Raw genomic sequence first — 21,281 nt, 5'->3', positions numbered from 1 at the left:
ATTCCTTTGGGTTCCCCCGGCATCACAGAACCTCAGAGCTGGGGGGAGGTGCCTCAGAGGCTGTCTCATCCTCGTTCTCCCTTTGTTGCATTTTCAAAGTCTGTCTTGCATGACAGTTGTTGCCCATCAATATTATCTTCTCTATTATCATCAGGGATTATTGTACGATTTAGAGCTAGAAGCTACTTTAAAAGTCACCAAGTCCACTCTTTCCTTTTACAAATTAAGAGACTGGGGTTTTCTCAATTTAAATTAATTAACAAATTAAGTCAATTAATAAACTGAAGTTTTCTGAAGTTACTTAAGTTAACTGAGGTTAACTTACGAAGGTTAAGTAACTTGCTATAAGGTTCCACAAAGACAAAGGCAATGAATGAACAAAAATGTATTTATTAAGCTCTTCCTATGGGGCAGGCACTCTGTTATATTCTAGGAACATAAATACAAAAGTTAGAGCAGTATGGGCCTGGGGAAGCTTATACTTTTTTTTTTTTTAGAAATAAATTTTTATTGATATATTTTGTTTTTAATAGCACCTAAATTTCCCCTCTTTAGCCCTCCCCCTTTCAGAGAGCTGGTCCTTTATAAGAGAAAAGAAAGAAAACAAAGATGAAAAGAAAGGGGGGGAAAAGCAAAATGATCTATATTTTTTTTAAAAATTTGATAGTATATGCTATGTTGCACACTTATGGACACACACCCCACCACCTCAGGGAAAAAAAAAAGTGAAAGGATGTATAAGAAGCTTACGTTCTTATTGAGGAAGACAGCACATACAGAGGTTTTGGTCAGGGAATCCCATAGATGGTGAGCTGATTCATAGGGTGGCCAACTGATACGCCCTTTGATTCCACTACCCAGAAGAGGATTCAGAAAAGGAAACAGGAGAAGGAACAGGGAGAGAAGGAGAGATGGCAAGATGGCCCAAGGTGGTCAGCAATAAAATACTTCAGTCCCACCAAAGGAGTTCTAAGGTTGATAGACCAAGTACCCTAGGGGCTGGGGCGGGGTGGGGGGGACAAGGTCATAAAGTAATAGCTGTAATAAAAATATAACTACTAATACTAGTATAGGGCTCAGGACCAGAGCTTTGGATCCAAAATGAACCTCAGCCTCCCTCCAATCCACCCCTCTCATTTTCTGGACAAGGAGCCCCCAGAAGTTAAGCAACTTTGCCTAAGGTCACACAGCTAATAAGCAGCTTTACAATTCTCAACATACTTTCCTATATATTATCTCACTTAATCCTCACAACAGCCCTATAAGGTCGAATTATTAACTCGATTTTACTAATGAAGAAGTTAAATGGCATGCCCAAGGTCACAAAATTAGCAAAACCCAAGCATTCTGATCCTTAGTTCTGTACACTCTTATGCCGTGCTCCTCTGCATCCCAACCTCACACAGAGTCTAACACAGCACCCTGAATATGGATCAGCAGCACCGAATAGTAGTTAGGGCGTTCCCTTTGAAGTCAAGAAGATGTGGGTTCAAATCCAGTCTCATACACTTACTAGCTGGCCTGGTCACTAATTCTCTGCGCCTGTTTTATCATCTGTATGGGGATTGTTGTGAGGACCAGAAGGGATAACATATGTAAAGACCCTTACAAACTCTAAAGTGCTATATAAACTCGAGCTATTATTATAGCACTCGAAGATGGATGCATGTAATTGGCAATATTACATGCAAGTGTCTGCCAAAGGCTTGAAAACAGGTGGCTCCCAAAGTAGGTTAAACATTGCGCCCTTAAAATTTTAATTACACAATTTACTTAGCAAGACTATTTTTCCATTGCACTGAAAAAAACTCAGCCATTAATCTGGACTTGTTCAAATGAGAGTGTGAGTTCCCAATCAATGGGATGCAAATACGTAAGGTTTTAGGGCAGTAGTTTCCAGCAAAGAGAACCAGATAAGTCTATGGCACCTGCCCAGGTAAAGCAGTCCTGAATGTGTGGCTGCCATAAGCAAATCTTTGAAAGACCTCCTTAATAAGCACAGATGCTGGGTTTTCCTCTCCTACCACTGCTGTCCCTTTCCCCCTTGGGCAGGAAGCTTAAGTAGAAAGCTACTGGGTTATTTAATATAGTCAGTAAACACAAAAACCGTGTACACAAATTCACACATCTTGGGGAAAGCATCTGTAACAGGGCGGGAAAAGGAACCGCAGGGTGATAGTGCAAAGCCTCAGAGGCAGCCATCTGAACACAAACTAATTACTGTAAGCACTTAATGACGATGACCTCTGTAACAAAAGCCAGAAGAAGCTCAATACAGCAGGTGTGACATAGGCAGGCCAGGTAGGACTTGCCTAAGTGAGGCAGACACTAAATAAACCATACTGTTTACTTCCCAGGAGAGACAAAAAGGGAGGAAGGGAAAGAGGGGGAAAGAGAAAGGGAAAGGAAAGAGAGAGAGAGAGAGAGAAAGAAAGAAGACACAGAGAGAGAGAGGTAAAGAGAAAGGGAGGGGGTAGAGAAAGAAAAGAGAGAGAGGAAAAAATGAAGGGAGAGTGGGAGGGGGAGAAAGGGAGGAAGAAAGAGAGGGAAGGAGGGAGAAAGGGAGAGAAGAAGAAACAGAGCAGAGAGAGGAAGAGAGGAAGAGAGATAGCCAAAGAGAAAAAGACAGAGACACAGAGAGACAGAGACAGAGATGATTAATTTCCATGGCATACAAACATGAAAGAAGTCAGAAATAAGGCCAGCCTTAAATAACAAAAGCTTAGGAAACACTAAGCCAGAAAATGACCCGCTCCAAAGAAATTAATTTCTTCTCACTTTGTATCTTGACGTCATTTGAAGAACTTGTGGAAAAAGGAGGAAAAGTCCTACAAAGTCTTCTTCCTCCCTTCTGTTCCCTAGCTAAGAAGATTTATTTTAGCTCTAACTAGTAGATGATTCCAGATCATTCTAGAAGAGGGATAAGAGCAAAATTTGTGAGGCAGCATGAGTTGGATTTGGGGTTGGAGGACCTGGGTTCAAATCACTGTTGTGCCACTTTTACCAACTGTGTGACATTGGGCAAATTATTTAACCTCTCTGGGCCTCAGCTTCCCCATCTGTGAAATGAGGAGGCTGGACTAGATGGCCTTTAAGGTCCATTCCAGCTCTAGCGCTACAATCCTACAAGATTCCTAAAGAGGCAAAATGGGACCAAGAGATTCAGGTTTCATAACAAGATTTTATTCTCCCCATTCCTTCTCCATTCAAATACCAACAATACTATCAATTGTATTTGGATAAGATGCCATTGAACTTGACAGCAGGTATAAAGGCTAGGTAAGCTCCAAGGGGAAGAATATTTAATGAACTCAAAATAAGAAAGGAAACCTCCAGCCATCAGGTGACACACAAGACTACAACAAAACTTAAGCTGAGAAAAGGGAAAGCCTCATTTTCACACATTCTCACAGATGTGGGGACCCAGAATCCAAAGCTTGTCATAATGGCCACAGACTAGACATAGTCCCAAATTAAATAAAGCTAGTCAAAATTCTAACAGGTGGGCTAATAATTTTCCATCACCTGCCACCATGCATTCTTCTCCGACCCTTTCCCTTCCCCCAAAGTACTCCCTCATCGCTACTTTTCAGAATTAAAGGCTTAGTTCAGGTGGCACCCCCTCTAAGAGGCCGCCTCTGATCTCCTCCAGCTGTTCCTACTCTCAAATTATCTTGTGTTAATTCATCTGTGTACCTGTTTGTATCTACCACCACCCCCAAATATAGAAGAATATAAATTCCTTGAGGGCAGAAAATGTTTCATTTTTCTGGGATTCTTGGATTATCTATGCAAAGCATAATGCCTTGGACACTTAATAAATGTTTGTTGAATTAAATTTGCACCTAGAGTGCTTTCTCTCTATCTTCGCAGACTTTAATGAACCCCCATTCTCACCACAGCTTTATCAAGTAGTCATTTGGTGGATAATAAAACAATAACTCCTCAATAACCTTGAAGACCCTCATTGGCAACCTAACCTACAGAGCCAAGAAGTAAGGAAGTCAGGATCAAGAAGGGGGAAACGCCAAAAAAAACAGAACAAATTTCTTGACCTTAGAAAGGGCTTGTGAACTTCATTCTTAGGACCTATTTACTTCAGACAGAATTTTAACAACATGTTTGAATTTAAGATTAGAAGCAGTAAATGAGAACGGAGTAGAGAAAAGGGAAGGCACCGCTCTAGTTCTTCAGGAGGAGCAAAAAGTCAAAAAGCCTGGTCATCTGGGTTGTTAGAAGGGTGAAAGGCAACGTTCACCTATGAAATCACAAACCAATGGTCATGCTCTCTTCACTCTGCACCAGTTCCTACAGGCATTCCCAGTTTTCAATAATTTGTATGACAAAAACAACACCACAAAACAAACAACTCTCAAAGTCATTAAAAACCCTGATGAATGCGATGACCAACCACGATTCCAAGGGAAAGAAGATGAAGCACAACTACCCGTCTCCCGAAAGACAGGTGGCAAACTTGAAACGGACAATGAGTCACGCATTTTTGGATGTGGTCAACACAGGCATTTCCTTTGCTTCACTCTAAATATTGGTCACAAGGATTTCTGTTTTCATTTTTGTTCTTCCAAATGGAAGAGAGAGAAGATGAAAGGGGAAAAAAATGTTTGTTAATGGAAAAAAAAATTAAGTTCAAAAAACATCAGTGGTCATGATGATGATTCAAACTCATCAAGAAAAGTCTAAATGGAATAGCAGCTCACCCTTGTATGGTCCTGTACGGTTTACAAAGCACTTCCCTCAGAAAGAATCTTATGAAGTAGACGGTGCAGGAGATCTTGGTATGTTCATGATGTGGATGAGTGAATGGGGGCTAAGAGACAAAGTGACTTACCCAGGGTCACACAGCCAGTGAGTCCTGGGCCTTGGGATGGAGATGGAGGTCTCTCAACTGCAAATCTAGGGCTATTTCTAACACATCATGCTGTCTCTCACGCAGACTTTGTTTAAAGTGGCAAGGAAATGAATAATTTTCCAGCCATCTGCCTGGAAAAACCCTTTCTGTGAAACACTACACTTCCTCAATGATGCCGGGTACATAAAGAAGAGCTGTTGCATCTTTGGAGACAGAGAGACGCTGCCTAGGGGTTTCACGCACATCCTCTGATCTGAAGGTCTGCAGTGATTCACAAAAGCGAATACCATTTCGCAAGAGAAATATTTGACCACTCTGCCGTGACTGTAGGAAGGGGCTCCTGATTGGTCCTGTCTAAATTTGACCACACCAGCCCGCTCGTGTTTAAGCTGTCACACGCTGGCCCTGCAGTAGAACCCTGGGAAGATCTGAGGCACCACAGAGTGAACCAACAACCCCCAGCATACACAGCCCTCACCAACCACCACTAAATGTGCTCCTTACCTTTCTTTGATGATGACTTCACCACAGGACTGGCAATAAAACACGTAGCACTTCAGGGCTTGTAGGCTTTGGTTCAAAGTGGAAACCAGTTCTGAAGGAATGAAAAGAAAGAGCAAATCATTTTGGCTTTAGGACACACATGTTTTACATCCATGTAGTGAAGTGGAAAGCATGATGAAGTCAGAGGGGTGAGCCATGGGACCAGAGTTCAAATACCGCCTCTGCCACTTATTCTCTGTGTGTTTTGTTGTCTTTTGGTCATTTCAGTTGTGTCCGACTCTTCCTGATCCCCTTTGGAGTTTTCTTGGCAGAGATACTGAAGTGGTTTGCCATTTCCTCCTCTGGCTCATTTTACAGATGAGAAAACTGAGGCAAACAGGGTTAAGTGACTTGTCCACAGTCTCAGAGCTAGTAAGTATCTGAGGCTGTATTTGCACTGAGAAATATGAGTCTTCCTGACTCCAAGGCCAGCACTCTATCCACTGTACCACCTACCTGCCCCATTCTCTTGGTGACTCTATACAAATCACTGAGCCTCCAGGGCCTTTGTTTCTCATCTATAAAATAAATGGGTTGCACTGGATCTGGGGTTCTTTATCTGAGAATCTCAGAAGGTCCATGAACTTGAATAAGGAAAAAATTGCATCCTTATTTTTACCTACCTGTCCTGAAATTTAGCACATCCTTCAATTATTTAAGAACATGATTTTGAGAAGGGGTCGACACACTACCAGAGGGAGCAATGACTAAAAAAAAAAAAAAAAGCTTCAGGCTCCCCTTGACTGGATGATCTCTAAGGCTCCTTACAATTCTAGATTCTAAAGTTTCTTACAGTTCTAGATCTGATCAGACAGCAGCATTAGACCCCTACCACCAAATAATGCTGACACCTTCCCCAGATACATTTTACAAATAATCTTTTGTTGATTCAACCAGAAGCAAACAATATAAAGTGTTTTGCGTTGTCTCCAAAAACGTCAAAGAACTTTTGCAAGCTGCTTCTTAAGTATTTATTCCTCAGGTTATTTGAAGTAAGATGTCACCCCTTATTTTGTAGAATGAGTCTAACAAAAAGAGATTAAGACAGAAGCACAGCATTTCAGACACCATCTTTTCTACCTGAACAACAATTCCTTCTACAATATCTCCAACAAGTGGCGATTCAGCCTTGGGCTGAAAACCTCCTGGGAATGGGAACCTTCCCCTCCCAAGGCAGCCCATTACACCAGTGGTATCAAACTCAAAGAGAAATGGAGGCCACTAAACATTACATAAGGATAAAATAAGGGCACACATAGGGGCAGCTAGGTGGTGCAGGATGACTCATTTTCATAAATTCAAATCCTGCCTCAGATACTTACTAATTGAGTGACCTTGGCCAAGTCACTTAACCTATTTGCCTTAGTTCTTCATTTGTAAAATGAGCTGGAGAAGGAAATGGCAAGCCACTCCAGTATTCTTACCGAGCAAACTCCAAATTGGGTCATGAAGAGTCAGAAACTACTGGAAAACTGAATATTGACTTTTTTTTTGAGGTAATCAGTGTTAAGTGGCTTGCGTAGGGTCACACAGCTATTGAGTGTCTGAAGTCAAATTTGAACTCAGGTCCTCCTGAGTCCTAAGCCTGTGCTCTATCCACTGTGCCACCTAGCTGCCCCTTGAATATTGACTTACAAAACCTCACATTATCTATGCTCTACTGTATTTTTATTTATTTTGCTAAATATTTCCCAATTACATTTTAATCTGGTTCAGGAGCACTCAGGACAGTCATGGGCCACGAGTGTGACATCTTTGTATTACACATTTGAACAGCTCTATCAGAAAGTTCTTCCTGACATCAAAATCAAATTTGCCTTTATGCAAATTCTACCTATTACTACTGGTGCTGCCTTCAGGGGTCAGGCAAAACATGGTGAATCACTCTTCCACATAACAGCCCTTGAAATATAACTCTCTTCTTTCACTCCTCTTCCCATGGGAAAAGCTCCTCCCCACTAAATTTTCTCTTCCCCCAACTGAACAGCCCTTGGAACAATCTTTGTAAGTCATGGACTCAAGTTACACTGCTTGCCTTCCGTTGGATGCTCATCAGCTTATCAATGTCCTTCCTGAAATATGGTACCCAGAACTGAACACCAGACTCCAAATGTGGCTTAATCAGGGCAGGATGTTAGATTTCTCTCAACGCAGTCTGTCTCATTTGGCCCACATTACATATCTTGTAAATATGCAGGTCCCCACATGCCATAGACCCAGAATGTTTCTCCTCTTCCCTCTTCTCCCCTCCTCCTTTCTCCTCTCCCTTCCTCTCCAAACACCAAGGACCTAAAACAATGTGGCCAGACCAGTAGATCTGTATCACTTCTGAAGTGATTTAGTTTAAAAAAATAATAATATCCATTTTAATTCAGATCCACAGAATTCAAAAAAAGCTTCGGTTTGCTCTAGAATATTATTTACTGACAATAAAAAAGTATCATTATATTTCAGCATGTGCCTAAGAATGGAAATAGCTAGCTCCTAGTGAGCATTTCTCATTCTCAGAAGCAAAAATCAATTCTGGTGAAAATTTCAGTGATTCGTATTATTTTTGCCAAGCCATTTGCAAGATTATCTGAACACAGTCAGTCCATTTCTTAATTTCAGTTTCTCAATCATCAGCAATAGAACAAAGGATAAGTGTACAATTGTTTATTTAAATTCTCTAGAGAAATGACTTTCTCTATTCCCCACTCCCACTCTTTTCCCGGCCCCAGACCAGTAGAATGCAGCAGTTTGGTTTACATCATCCCTTTTTCCTGGAACTTCTTACAAAGTGAAAGAGTTGTTCCAGATACAACAGATAATGGTGAAAAAATTGAATAAAATTGGGCACAGAAGAGGAATTTGCAACCTGCATAAGAACTGGGAGTGCCCACACAGATAAAAGCATTTAAGAAACTTAGGACTGAAGGAAATCTAGTTGCACGTTTCTCTCCAATGAAATAAATTGACAAATTACAAAGATGGAAACACAGCTTAACGGTGCTAAGCGATCATGGAAACAAACAGTATTACTGAGCTGCAAGCAGCTAGAAGGGACCAGAGTAGGCTGTTCCAGTTATGTGCTGTAAAGAGCTGTCCAAGACCCAAAGGTCAATTGCCAGTATAGCAGTACCATCTGCTGGTGAAACAAGCAAAACTTCATACTTTGTCCTTTTTGGGGGGGTAAGGAGGGAAAACCCTTGTTTGCCCACCTAGAGAAGGGCTTTAAGAAACAATGGAGAGCTTCAATAACTGGTGCCTGGGGACAGGTCTGATGCCTATGTTTTATACTAACACGTAATTTATTATTCTTTCACTGTAGGTGAAACTCCATTTTCAGAAAATAAAAAATAATTGAGTGATGGTAGCAACTAGTTATAATAAAAGTATAAAATTTGCTTCAAAACACAATCTTATCAATAACCAAATTCTAAAAGCTACAAATTGATAGGTGTGGTATAGTGGATCAAGCACAGGGCTTGGACCTGGTTTCAAATCCTGCCTCAGACCCTAGCTGTGTCACCTTCGGCAAGTCACTTAACCTCTTTGAGCTTCAGTTTCTTCATTTGTAAAATGAGAGTGTGGGACTTGATGGCCTCGAGGGTCTCTTTTAGCTCTAAAATCTATGAATCAATGATTTGATCTGTGGTCTATTCAAATCCAAACAGAGGTTTCCCAGAACTGAATACTCAGATTTTTTGAAACTTTAGAATAGGGTTAAATGTCAGTGTTTCCAAAAATCACCTCCTAAGACATATTCTGATTGAAGCTCGTAGCATTATGCATCTAATAAGTCACTGCTAAAGGAATCTGTACTAGCATGTCCAGAACTTTTTCCAATCTGGGTCTATATTCCTGGGGCTCACCTAGAAACCTTTTACCTGTTGTTAGGAAATGGGACTGTTAGTGTCTCAGCCTGTTTACAGACTCAGCACAACATCTGAGTGTTTTTGTCCATCCCCTCCTAAAGAGCAATCCCCTCTTAATGACCAGCCAGGTGGCCCTTCACAGCTGTCTTTGAAGTCATCCTATCCCCTTGTTCGATCCATTCTTAAGAACCAAATATATTTTCTTCAGAATAAATAATCAGGTGTTTTGGAAGTTATCATCTGATGGATGAAGTTTAACTTTTCAGGACAGACATGATCTTTAACTCATGACAAGTAAGTCAATACTATCCCAGTAATTAGTGTTCATTTTACTCACTCTTGTTTGAATCAGCCTGAACGAGAAGTCTCATATGGATCCCATCTCCAGACACATACTGCAGCCCGCGAAGGGAAGAAGGGACAAGCCTGACCTCTGGTGGAAAGTTGATTTCTCTGCACTGTTCGAGAGTTTTCATCTTCAGTACTGATGGAGTTATAGAAATATTCATGGGCAAACTTCCTTGTTTTGGCTCTCTGTTGAGTGAAAAATAAAACTTTTTTTTCCCATTAGCTCAACTTTCAGAATACTGATTAAGAAAATCCAACATTAAGTGCAGCTAAATTGATTATAAAGTACCAAATCATACCATACTTCTACAATCTTATCAATGTCTTATCTTGGTCCACACATATCTTTTCACCTCATCCAACTCTGGTCCATGCCAACAGTAAAATCCTCTAAGAATACCGTTCTATGAGTTTCTTTCTATCTCAAAATCAACTACGTATTCAACCCCTGAAGTATCTTCTATTCTCATAACAAAGAAAGCCTCTAATATAGGTTTTATTCATATATAAGGCAGTTAGATAACGTGGTGGATAAAGTATCTGGGGCCTGGAAGACCTGAATTCAAATCCAGCCTGGGACACTTAGCTGTGCAACCCTGGGGCAAGTCACTTAACCCTGTTTGTCTCAGTTTCCTCATCTGTAAAATGAGCTGGAGAAGAAAATGGCAAACCAGTCTCTTTGCCAAGAAAACCCCAAATGGGGTCACAAAGACTCAGATGTGACTGAAATGACTGAACAACAACTGACACCAGCATCATAATGTGTGTTTTGGTTTTAGTTTTGAACTGGACCTGTAATTTCATTGATATAACGAACTCTCCCAGGTGAGGCAACTACTTCTACCAATGCAGATGGGTACTTGCTTTGCAACTTGTGGTATGCAGTAGTTGCCTGAAGTACTCAGGGCTTAAATGACATGAACATGGTCACAAGTTATGTGTCAGAGGCAAGATACAAACCTAGGTCTTCCTGATTTTGAGATTGGCTCTCTATACCACTGTACCATAATGCTTATTATTATCTATAATGGCTTACTTATATAGCAATAAAGGGAGTTTAATTCAACAAACATTTATTAAGTATCTGTTTCATCCTAGGGACACAGACTCTGTTTTCAAGGAGCTTACAGTCTGATACAGGGGAAGGATGAATATACAAATAATGCTGATACAGGGAGGATGAGATAAGTACAAAGGGAAAGATCTAGGCAAAATACTGAGAGATTTTGGAAAGAAGAGATCACTTTCACCTATAAGAAATGGGAGAGGAATGTGTCTAGGTAGGGGCAGGACCATTACAATTTTGTTTTGCTGATAATAATTCAGATGATTCATTAGGCAATATTTTAACAAAAATCATTTTGAATATGCAATAGAAAAGGCTTTAGAAAATCTCACAAGTTGCATGTCATTGTTGTGAGCCAACTTAAATATATGTGGTGCAGGGGATCATAGATCTGGAGAGAGAAGGCATTTCAGAGGTCATCTAGTCCAGCAATGTTATTTTACAGAAGAAACTGGGGTCGAAAAGGTTGAGTAGTTAGCTTTCTTGAAGTAAAACAGCATCTAGGGAGCAGAGTTAAGACTTGCATCTAGGTCATTTGATGATGCTTGAAAGGGGAAGGATGATTTTAACAACTTAAATTTGTTTGGATTTGGTTTTTACCCTCACTTACAGTGGAATTTCTAAAAAAAAAAAAACAAATTATATATGTACTTCTTCCCTATTCTCTAATTCTGAGCAAATAAAATTCTTTGGCCAAAAAGAATGTAATTAACACAACTTTTCACGTTGTTGTTTTTGAGTTGTTTTAGTTGTCAGTCATGTCCAACTCCCCATGACCTCATTTGAGGTTTTCTTGGCAAAGAGACTGGATTGGTTTGTCATTTCCTCTCCAGCTCATTTTACAGATGAGGAAACTAAGGCAAACAGGGTTAAGCAACTTGAACAGGGTCACACAGCTAGTAAGTGTCTTGAGGCCAAATTTGAAACTCAGGTTCTCCAGACTCCACAGCCAGTGCTCTACCAACTGTACCACCAGGCTGGCCCTTCTTATAAAGAAAACATGGATCCTGCTAACAAAACAGCTGTATCACGCATTCAAATCCAGAGACAAAGTCACTGAGTATCCTAACCTGGAAAACATCTTAATCCTACTGCCTCATTTTACAGATGAGAAAATTACTTATTGTAAAAAAACTGCAATATGGCAAAAACTTGCAGTCTCCTAGTAGAAATCTCAGTGGATCTGCGGAGCTAAAATCCCAGCTCTAATATTTACAATCTTTATGATCATGAACAATTCATTCTCTTTCCTAGGCCTCACTTTCCTCACCTGTAAAATGAGGGATCTGGACTAGACGTCTCTAAAGTGTTTTCCAATGCTAATAATGTTAATGAGCCTATAAGTAACATGTCTAGTTCAAAAAGCCAAAAACACAGGTTTATGAAGTAGGAAAAAACTCTCCAAAGTCTGTGACTTTTCTTAAGCGTCCTGCACTCGTCACAATATAATTACATAATAAACAGTCGTAGAAGGTTAGAGCTAGAAAAATCTTTAAGATCACCCAACCCTTTCAATTTATAAATGAGGAAAATGAGATCCAGAAAAGTCAAATGACTTCTCCAAAATCACATAGCTGCCTTTTCCAGGTTAAGCTGCCTGATGATTTTATTGGTGGGTTATTTCAGATTTACATTGATATAAAATATTTAAATTACCCTGTATCCACAGCAATTAATCCAACCTCAATTAGGAGAATAGAAATGTTTCTTTCCAATTCTGACACCTGTTGGTTCACTTTTATACCAAACTAGTTTGGGGAAGATCTAACCAAGTAAATTTATCCAGAGAGTATTTAAGAGAACAAACAGAAGAAAAACATAAAAGATCTGCAATTGTCCAATCTATAAGCTCCAGAATGAATTGAGTTTAAGGCTTAGTTTTTGAGAAAGAAACCTAGCCAATAAACCAGAAGTTAAGACCTTGAGGGTCTTCCCCTCTCAGTTTTATTTTTTTTTTTTTTAGTTTTGATTAAACAGGCCATCCCTTGATTAACTTCTTAAAGAGGCCTATTCACTGAATGGGTATTACCTCACTCAAGGTCTGAAAAGACCTTAGCCTAAAAGGGCAAGGGTCTCCCAATGCATCCTGGGCCATCTCCAGTCGCCCTGATGAACATTAAGCCACTGGACCCAGATGGCTCTGGAGGAGAAAGTGAGGCTGGTGACCTTGCACAGCCCTCCCTCACTTAAATCAAAATCAACTGCAAGTCATGTCATCATTTTCCTGATGTCATGGTCTCCTTTGAAAACAAAAGACAAACAACCTGTGAGGGGCCCTTCCCTCTCCTTCTCCCTGCTCTAACCAAAAGAAGGTATATTTCAATGGCTGAAAGCTGCCTCAATATGTACATACATATAGATCTATATCTATACATTAGTATAAATATGGATGCAGTTGTAGATATAAATATCGATGTAGATTACACATCAATATATATGGATGGGACCAAAAGTAACAACGGATAAGTGGAACCCAGAATTAAACAAAAGAGCAAGCCAAATTGCCTTCAGAAAATTACAAAACTTCTTTAATGATAGCTAATTATCATTGAATGCAGGGCATGAAGTCTAACTCTAAATAGATGAAAATGAATATCACAAGAGGGCTTCTGGTGGGTGTGAGCAGGGGACAGCATGAAACAAAAGGAAATTAAAAAACAGAAGCAAAGGATGTTACCAGAGAAATATATGTTTGAAAGATGGATTTGTCACATTGACAGTGTAAGAGACAACTGAAGAACAGCATGTATGTACAACAGCAACCTCACCATGTCAAGAGATAACAAAGGAAGGAGAGCACACTTTTCTCCAAAAGAGGTAATAAAACCCGGTTAGTTAGGCTGGACAGAGGACAGAGCTCTGGGCCTGGAGTCCAGAAGACTCATCTTCCTGAGTTCAAATCCAGCCTCAGACACTTACTATCTGTGATCCTGGACAAGTTACTAAATCCTGTTTGCCTCAGTTTCTTCATCTGTAAAATGATCTGGAGAAGGAAATGGCAAACCACTCCAGTCTCTTTGCCAAGAAAACCCCAAATGGGGTCATGAAGAGTCAGACGCAACTGAACAACAATGTAAAACGTGTGTTTTCTTTTCTATTCAATTTGAAAATGTAATGGGAAAATAGTATACAGTTAATTTAAGTAGGCTGCCAAAACGACCAGCCGTGCAGCACGGTATAGTGGAAAGAATGCTGAATTTGGAGAGTCATGCTATCTTTATCTGTGTGTCTAACTACCAGTGAAGCCTAGGGTAAACCTTTTCCTCTGCTTCCACCATTTCCTCATCTACAAAATGAGGCGGCTGAAGAAGAAGGGGTAAGGTCACTCTGGTTTCTAATCCTGTTTTAATAAGTCAGACTCGCCCTGGGACTGGATAGGTAACAAGGGTGAGAGGAATAACAAAGGTGAAGAGGTTAAAGGCACACCCTGAGCCACTCATCCCACTCCCTCCATTCAAAGGAAAAGCACCCACGGACAAACAGGTCAGTATGGACTTAGAAGCCAATAAAACATTGGCTTGGCCCAGGGCATTACTCTGACAAGTTCCACTTTTTTTTTTAAACTAAAACGAGGCATCTCTTCACAGACCAGTGGTAGAGCACTGGGAGCTTGTCTGAGCAGCCACAGTCGTGGGACACATTGTAACTTGACTCTAGAATAGTGATGTCGTCTTGGTCCTCTTCCAGAACGAAGGACACCAACCAACCAACCCACAGGGGCAAATGAGGATAATCGCGTGACTATCAAAATAAACATCTGTCTGTTCTGGAAAAATTCTAGAGATTCGCGTGATGTATTAGACTTTAGAGCTAAATTCAAAGGAGGATCTCGACCAAAGAGGAGGGGCTTAGGGTTAAAGAGTTTCAGATGACAGAGGTAAGGGGAAGGAATGGGAGGGGAGAAGGGAGGGGGGAGGGAGAGCAAAGGTGGCCGGGCTCCCGGAGTTCCCCTAGCCGGAATGACGTCAGAAACAATTGCTCCCGCGCTCCTGCGGCTTCGCCGGGCTAGGCTGGAGCCTGCCTCCGCAGGCGTCAGCGAGTTAAGCGCGGTGAAGCTCTCCTGAGCCAGTGCACAGTCTATTGGCTCATCAACCACGCGTTAGGTTCCCTCCCCACAGCTCGTCATTTTACGCAAATCTGTAGCCTTTTCCTGCCCGGTCGCATCTGCATCCTAGGGGAAGAATAGGATGCCCTGGTCGGAGAGCCATAGACAATCCTCCCCGCCCCACCCCTCGCTCGGGCGCCCACCCGCTTCCTTGGCCCAGCCACCATAAGGGTAGGGACTGAGAGGCGGGTAGCTCTGTACCGGATGATCAGCAGTGCGTTCTGCAGCCGTTTCCTAATCTCCAGGAAAACATCCATTGCCAGCGTCCCCGGCCTCTCTCCCTGTACGGCAATGAACGGGAAGGGGGGGAGGGGAAAGGAGGCAGGGGTACAGAGACTCACGCTACCGCAACTCGAGAGAGGCGTGGCTAACCTTCACCGCCAGAGCAGTAGGAGGAGCGCGCCGGGCGCTCCGCCCTATCCGGAGCAGCTTCTAGCACCGCAGGCTACGACTGCTCACTGCTGCCTGGACTGGGTACTGCGCTGCCCAGCCCGGGCGGGAGGGTCGGGGTTAGAGGAGCGAGTGTCCAGGGGGCGGGGTTTTCTTAGGCACATAGGATTCAAAGTTGTTGAGACATCTAATCAAAACCCTTCATTTCGGAGATGAGGAAACTGAGGCAGCGTGATGACGTGGTGGCTAGGGCAATAGATTTAAAGTCAATCAAAAACATTTATTGATCCCTGCGTGCTAGGTAGGGATTGTGGTAAGCCCCGAGGATACCTAGAAAGGCAAAAACTTGATCCCTGCCATCAAGGAGTCATTCCGCTTTGGACTAAGCGAGTTTCAGTTTCTTCATCTGTAAAATTAATTATTCGGTGGTCTCTTCGGGTCCCTTCCATTTCAAAATCTATGATCCTATGAGGCGCAGAAAATGATTTTGAGTGGGACGACCTCCAGACAAGTTGCAGGATCCAAGATTCCTGAATGTTTCCCCACCCCCACCCCCTGGAAAAATTACTAATTGGTTAATAATAGCTGATATTTAATACGAAACGTTCTGGTTGATGATTTCCTCTCAGCAAGTCAGTGAGAGAAGGGTTAAAGAAAGTAGATTTCCAGGGGAGGGCTGAGTAATTTTTTTTTAAATGGCGCAGTAAGCCAAATAAATTTGGAAACTTCTGAATTAGGGGCAGGGCTGGGATTAAAACCCCAGCCTTCCTCACTGTTGGACAAATCACTTAACCTTCTGGGGCACCAAGGATAAGAAGAGAAGCATTTGAATAGGAAAAAAAAAATTGTATCAAATTTGTTATAAAAAATATATGAGCTAGTATATAAAACCAAAAGTTATTGCCCATTAAATAAATGGTAAATGGATATATACAATTCTCAAAAGAAAAAATGTATACTATTAACAAACATCTTCAAGTGTTCCAAATCACAAATAATATGACAACTACAAATTAAAACCACTCTGATACTTCGCATCGCACCCTGCAAATTGGCAAAGATGACAAAAAGAAGGAAGAATCCGTGTTGGAGGGGTTGTACACCCTAGTGCAATGTGTCAAACTCCAGAGTTCAGTCTAAGAAAGACAAACAGATTTAGGTTATACATACGTTTATTTCTCTCAGGCAGGCGGGCATGCACATGGAGCTGCAGTTGGAACTGAGCTTTGGGGTTAGGCTGCACAGATTATAAAGCCATGAAGCAAGGAAGTGCCCCTGACTTAGGATGTCTGGCCTTTTGTCAGCCAAGATTATAGTTCCCAATAAGCAAGGAAGTGCCTCTGACTCAGGATGTCTATGCAAGCTTAATCTGGTCTTGTGGTTGCTGACACAGCAGGAGGATTTTTGGGTTCACTCAGAGAGCATCGAAAAGGATTGTTGGTATGTCAGTCCAGAAGAACTCAAATCATCTTCTCTGGCTGGCCAGTTCAGGTTTTCGGCTTCTTCTGGTGATGAGGGCTCAAGTGAGTCTCACAGTTGTTATTAGAGCTGTGATGATTATAACAATTTTTTGAAAGCAATTTAGAATTATGCAAATAAAATGACTAAAAGTGCATACCCTTGACCCAGAGATTCCAGTATTAGGTTTATACCCCAATGAGGCTAATGGTAGTGAAGAAAGTATTTAGAGCAACACTTTTTGGGATAGCACACACTTGGAAACAATGTCCATTGACTAGGAAATGGCTAAACCATTTAAGGCTTCAATTTCTTTATCTTTCAAATGAAAGATTGGATTAGATAACCACTAAGATCAGGAAGAGGTATTGTAATACAGCCAAATGAGCATTAGATTAGGAATCTAGACTGGATCATCTCCAGTCATCCTGATCTATATCTGGCCCCTGGACCCAGATGGCTCCAGAGGAGAGAGTAAGGCTGGTAACCTTGAACAGCCTTCCCTCACTTAAATCCAATTCACTTGTAAGTCATGGCATCATCTTCCTGATGTCATGGGTCCTAGAATGAAAGACAAACAACAAAACTAGGAATAGAGAATATCCTTTAAATACTACCTCCAACTCATGAAAGTCATATGATTTCTAAAAGTCTCTGTTCCCTCATCTGAAAAATGGGGATAATATCTATAGTACTTTCAGGGCCATGGTGAAGCTCAAATGAGATAATGTATTTAATCTGCTTGGAAAACCATTATAAAATGTCACCTATTGTTATCTCATAGCTCTGACAATCAATGACTCCCCTAATGGTACCCCTTGTACTCCATCATCTCAATGGACAAAATCTATGACAGATGGTCATCTAACCTCTACCCAAGTGTTTCCATTGACAGGGACTTCATTTAAAGAGGGCTCTCAGCACAGTTTTTCTCCCTGTTACCCACGAGTTACGCTGATTTTGGACTCCTCTGGAACTCCCGCAGTGCTACCACAGGTAACTTCCCTCCTCCTCTGGCTTTTCAGCTTCCTTTTGTGGGCTGTCTCTCTTCCCCATAACCTCCCATTAGATTGTAGATTCTCTGGGGCCACAGATTGTCTTTCTTTCGTTTGTATTTGTATCTTCAGCACTTGCCACTGGGTAGGTGCTTAATAAATGCATATCAACTACTGACTGGAAGATCACTATTCATTTCATTTTGCACCTAGTGGTATCAAAAAGTATTTGGGTGTCCATTAGTGTATATATGCCAGGACCTTCACAGCCATTTTTTTTATTTGTCTTTTAAGGAGTGATCAAGACAGATAAAGTACAAAATGCCAAATCCCAATGGCTCAAGTTAAGAGAAAAAAATGAATGAAGCGGAAAGAATAAAGAGCAAGTAACTCTAACGCAGACAAGCTTAAGAATGTAATGTCAACCTGAAATAAAGAAAACTGCCCAAACAGCAAAAGCTCCGGTCTTCTAACCCAGGCAAGGGAATTACAATCCAGGGCCACCAGGCAGAACCAGGGTGCAGAGGTGGGACAGGGTTAAATATACTTCAGTAGGAAGGGAGTCTCATTAGAGGCACAGCCTAGAGAAGTTGTTTTGTATAACAACCAAAAGCCCATTGGGAAGCCTGGGGGAGGCTTGGGAGTGGTGTTCTTTTCTTTTTTTAATGGTTTCTGTAGTTCTCTTTTGCAAAGGGAATTGTGATTTTCATATTAATTGATACGATATGTATAATGAATGTACTAATAATTTAGATTTTTCAGAGCTGCCTCTCCTGGCTTTTAAGTCAGAAGCTTACAATGCAGCTTGAAATGATTAATCAGTGCTCTCACAATCACTACATTCTTGTGCCTGTGTACCTTAACTGAAGCGAATCGAAGACTGTAGAACCTGTTCCTGTCAAAAAAAAACTCTGGTCCTGTGCCCCACCAAGCAATGACCCCCCAAAGAGTTGAAACAATACTTTTCCCACAGGACTCCAGAACACCTGTACTGTGGACTGGTGGGCTTGTTGTGGGAAGCCACTCAGGCCTTGGAAATGATTGGTTGTAATCCACTGTCTCCTCTCCCTTCCCACTTGTGATTTATATATAAAAATCTCTGCCTTCACTACGGCATTGTGGAATTCTGATCAGGAGAATTCCCAAATTGCAAAGCTGTTCCTTGTAATGAAACTAATTAATTAAACCACTACTCAATTACTGGCACTTTGTCTCTGGCCTACTCTGTTTCATCATACCCAGGTTAGAGACTGGCTCAGTAAAATTCTGTTAATACTTTTAACTGGGTTCAGTATCCCTCAGGCAATTTGAAGCCCTGAAATCAAGCAATCTCAGCTTCATTCAACTGGGGTGAGGCATATAACTACTGACCCAGAAACTATTCCCTACTGCTCCATCACACTTACCCCTTCAAATCCCTTGGAAGTCTTGTCTTAGGGTAAGAACAAGAGCCTGGAGGTGAAGTTGGGGTTTAACAAGCTAAAAGTTGGGGTTAAAAGTTTAACAACTGACTTTCTGAAAAAAAAAGTACAAAGGACACATTTTTAAGTTTAATTTACACTACTAATATTTTCAGTATTACTTTTTTAAATTTAGACAATCAACAAGATAATAAATCAAGCCCTGATTTGTAGTGTTTGCTGATTTTTGAAGTCCTCAGACTGAAAAATTTAATAATCAGCTCTTTGAGTTGGCTCCCATAAATCCTTGCCTACAAGTGAAGATGAGGAAGATGATAGGGTAAACACAGATAAAGTTGTATAAAGTATAGATGTTCATTGAAATGTAAGAAATAATTCTTAAAGTTGGCCATGAATTTTAAAAATCCTATTTATACCCCACAATCAGCTCTAATCAGTGATGGGCATTGAATGAGCACCTTCTTGAATAGGGAGAACAAGAAGTTTAAGTGATGATATGTGTAAGTAAGGTAGATTTTAGTGTATGTAAAGTGGATTTTTGTTATTATTTCTTAGAGTTCAACTTCCCAGGATCCATGGCCATAGCAATCTTTGTTTCCCAGGTATTAGATATGAGTTCCCAGGCTCATAGTTCAAAATATCTCCGCTGTTGAGGGTTGGGGGAGATGAGGTCCAGGAACCCTGAGACTGGAGTTCCCAGACGCCTCAAAGACCCGGGTACTAGAGAGGGTTGGGTCATCTGGAATGAATTCACAATCTCAAACATTCTTTAAGTCAAGGTGGCAAAGATTTATTATGTAAGAGTTCTTAGGGAAACTGCAACCTTACAGGGCTACAGTGAAAGTTTAAATAGAAGATTTGGGGGTGAAACCTGTCAATTAGGTGTTTTGGGGTGGGATAAGGGAGTGGTTAAGGGGTAGTCAGTTCTTAAAGGAACACGCACTTTTTGTATCTACTATGCAGGTATCTTACCCAGAGTTCACTGGGAAATAGCCCAAGGTGGGGCTACCTGGGGTTGTGGTTTTGACTGTGAAAGGGCACTAAGTCAACCAAAGGTCAGGGTTGGCTGGAGATATCCAGGTTGTTTCCATCAAATGTCTTGTTAGACAAGATGAATGTAAGGGAGTATATATTTGACTATGTCTGGGATACATATCAGGAAGGTCAGTAAGTAGTAAATATTGTTATGTCCCAGTACACAGTCAATTAGCAATACACAAGGAGTCCAAACTAATAAATTCTATAGGTTCAGCTGGCCACAGTATCAGGAGGAGAGATAAGTATTTTGCTAAGGAATGCTTCCCTTGAACTGGAGAGAAACTGCTAGGGCCAATGCTTTGAAGCTGGGGAGAGATGTGATTTTAGAACTGGGGTTGAAGCACATCACACCACGCTTGCGCAGCATTATATAAGGATAAATAATATAAACATGTATGCTGAAACTGTAAATATCCACTGCGACTGTGCAGTGAGATATAGGGATAAGTTGATGTAAACTTGTGAGGCTATTGCTGGCAATATGCCTTCTTTGTATGATGCCCTATAAAACAGGTGGTCAGTAATCAGTGAGTTGGGGAACCTTTATGGTTGAATACACAAGCTGGAATGCTGTGTACCTTGATCAGCTCCTATCGAGGCTTGGGAGGGGGAATCTGTGTTTGCCTCAACCGGTCCCCATTGAGGCTTGAGGAGATTTAGGGAATGCACAAAGTTGTGCCCATCTCAAGTGGTGCCATCGAGATGTAGGGATAGTTGCCCCGCCCCTTCTTGCTGGTCCCTGCAAGAAGGGTGATGAGCGAATACTATAGGAGTTTGTGGTGCTTCTGTTATCAGCAATAAAGTGTTAGAAAAAATTAGACTAGAATAAAGCTTATTATTAACCCCTTTGAAACTGTCTTTCCTGTCTAACCAGATCAAGAGTGAACCTGTTGGAGGCTGGAGTCCAAACCTCCGAAGCCTCCTATGTATTATGTCTACTAATATGTTCATAGATTTAGAGCTGGAAGATGCCTTAAAAGGTCATCTAATTCACCCTTATATTACAGATGAGGAAACCAAGGTCCAGAAAATTGTGACTTAAGGTGACATAAGGAATCAGTGACAGAACCTGAATTTGGAACCCGGTCCTCTGGTTTTAAATCCAGTTCTCTTTCCATTTGACCCTAATAGGTAGCAGTTACACATAGGTTTCCAATGTATGTGATACCACCCCCAGGGGGCACTGGAAC

The 21,281-nt window shown here is 41.3% G+C and overlaps 1 protein-coding gene across 1 annotated transcript in view; it reads right to left on the bottom strand.

Annotated features, from left to right (window-relative positions):
- Positions 1-15,152, bottom strand: part of UBE3D (ubiquitin protein ligase E3D) — a 222,303-nt gene extending 207,151 nt beyond the window's left edge. The window contains exons 1-3 of the mRNA XM_036767613.1: positions 14,991-15,152; positions 9,608-9,804; positions 5,375-5,465 (exon numbers count right to left, since the gene is read on the bottom strand). Of these exons, the coding sequence (XP_036623508.1) occupies positions 5,375-5,465; positions 9,608-9,804; positions 14,991-15,046 (344 nt within the window). The 5' untranslated portion in view covers positions 15,047-15,152. The remainder of the gene's footprint in view (positions 1-5,374; positions 5,466-9,607; positions 9,805-14,990) is intronic.
- Positions 15,153-21,281: the final 6,129 nt, after the last annotated feature.

This window comes from Trichosurus vulpecula, chromosome 7 (assembly GCF_011100635.1).
Source record: "Trichosurus vulpecula isolate mTriVul1 chromosome 7, mTriVul1.pri, whole genome shotgun sequence".
NCBI classification, from domain to species: domain Eukaryota; kingdom Metazoa; phylum Chordata; class Mammalia; order Diprotodontia; family Phalangeridae; genus Trichosurus; species Trichosurus vulpecula.
The sequence above is the reverse complement of the archived record's forward strand: the minus strand, read 5'-3'. Positions and strand labels throughout refer to the sequence as shown.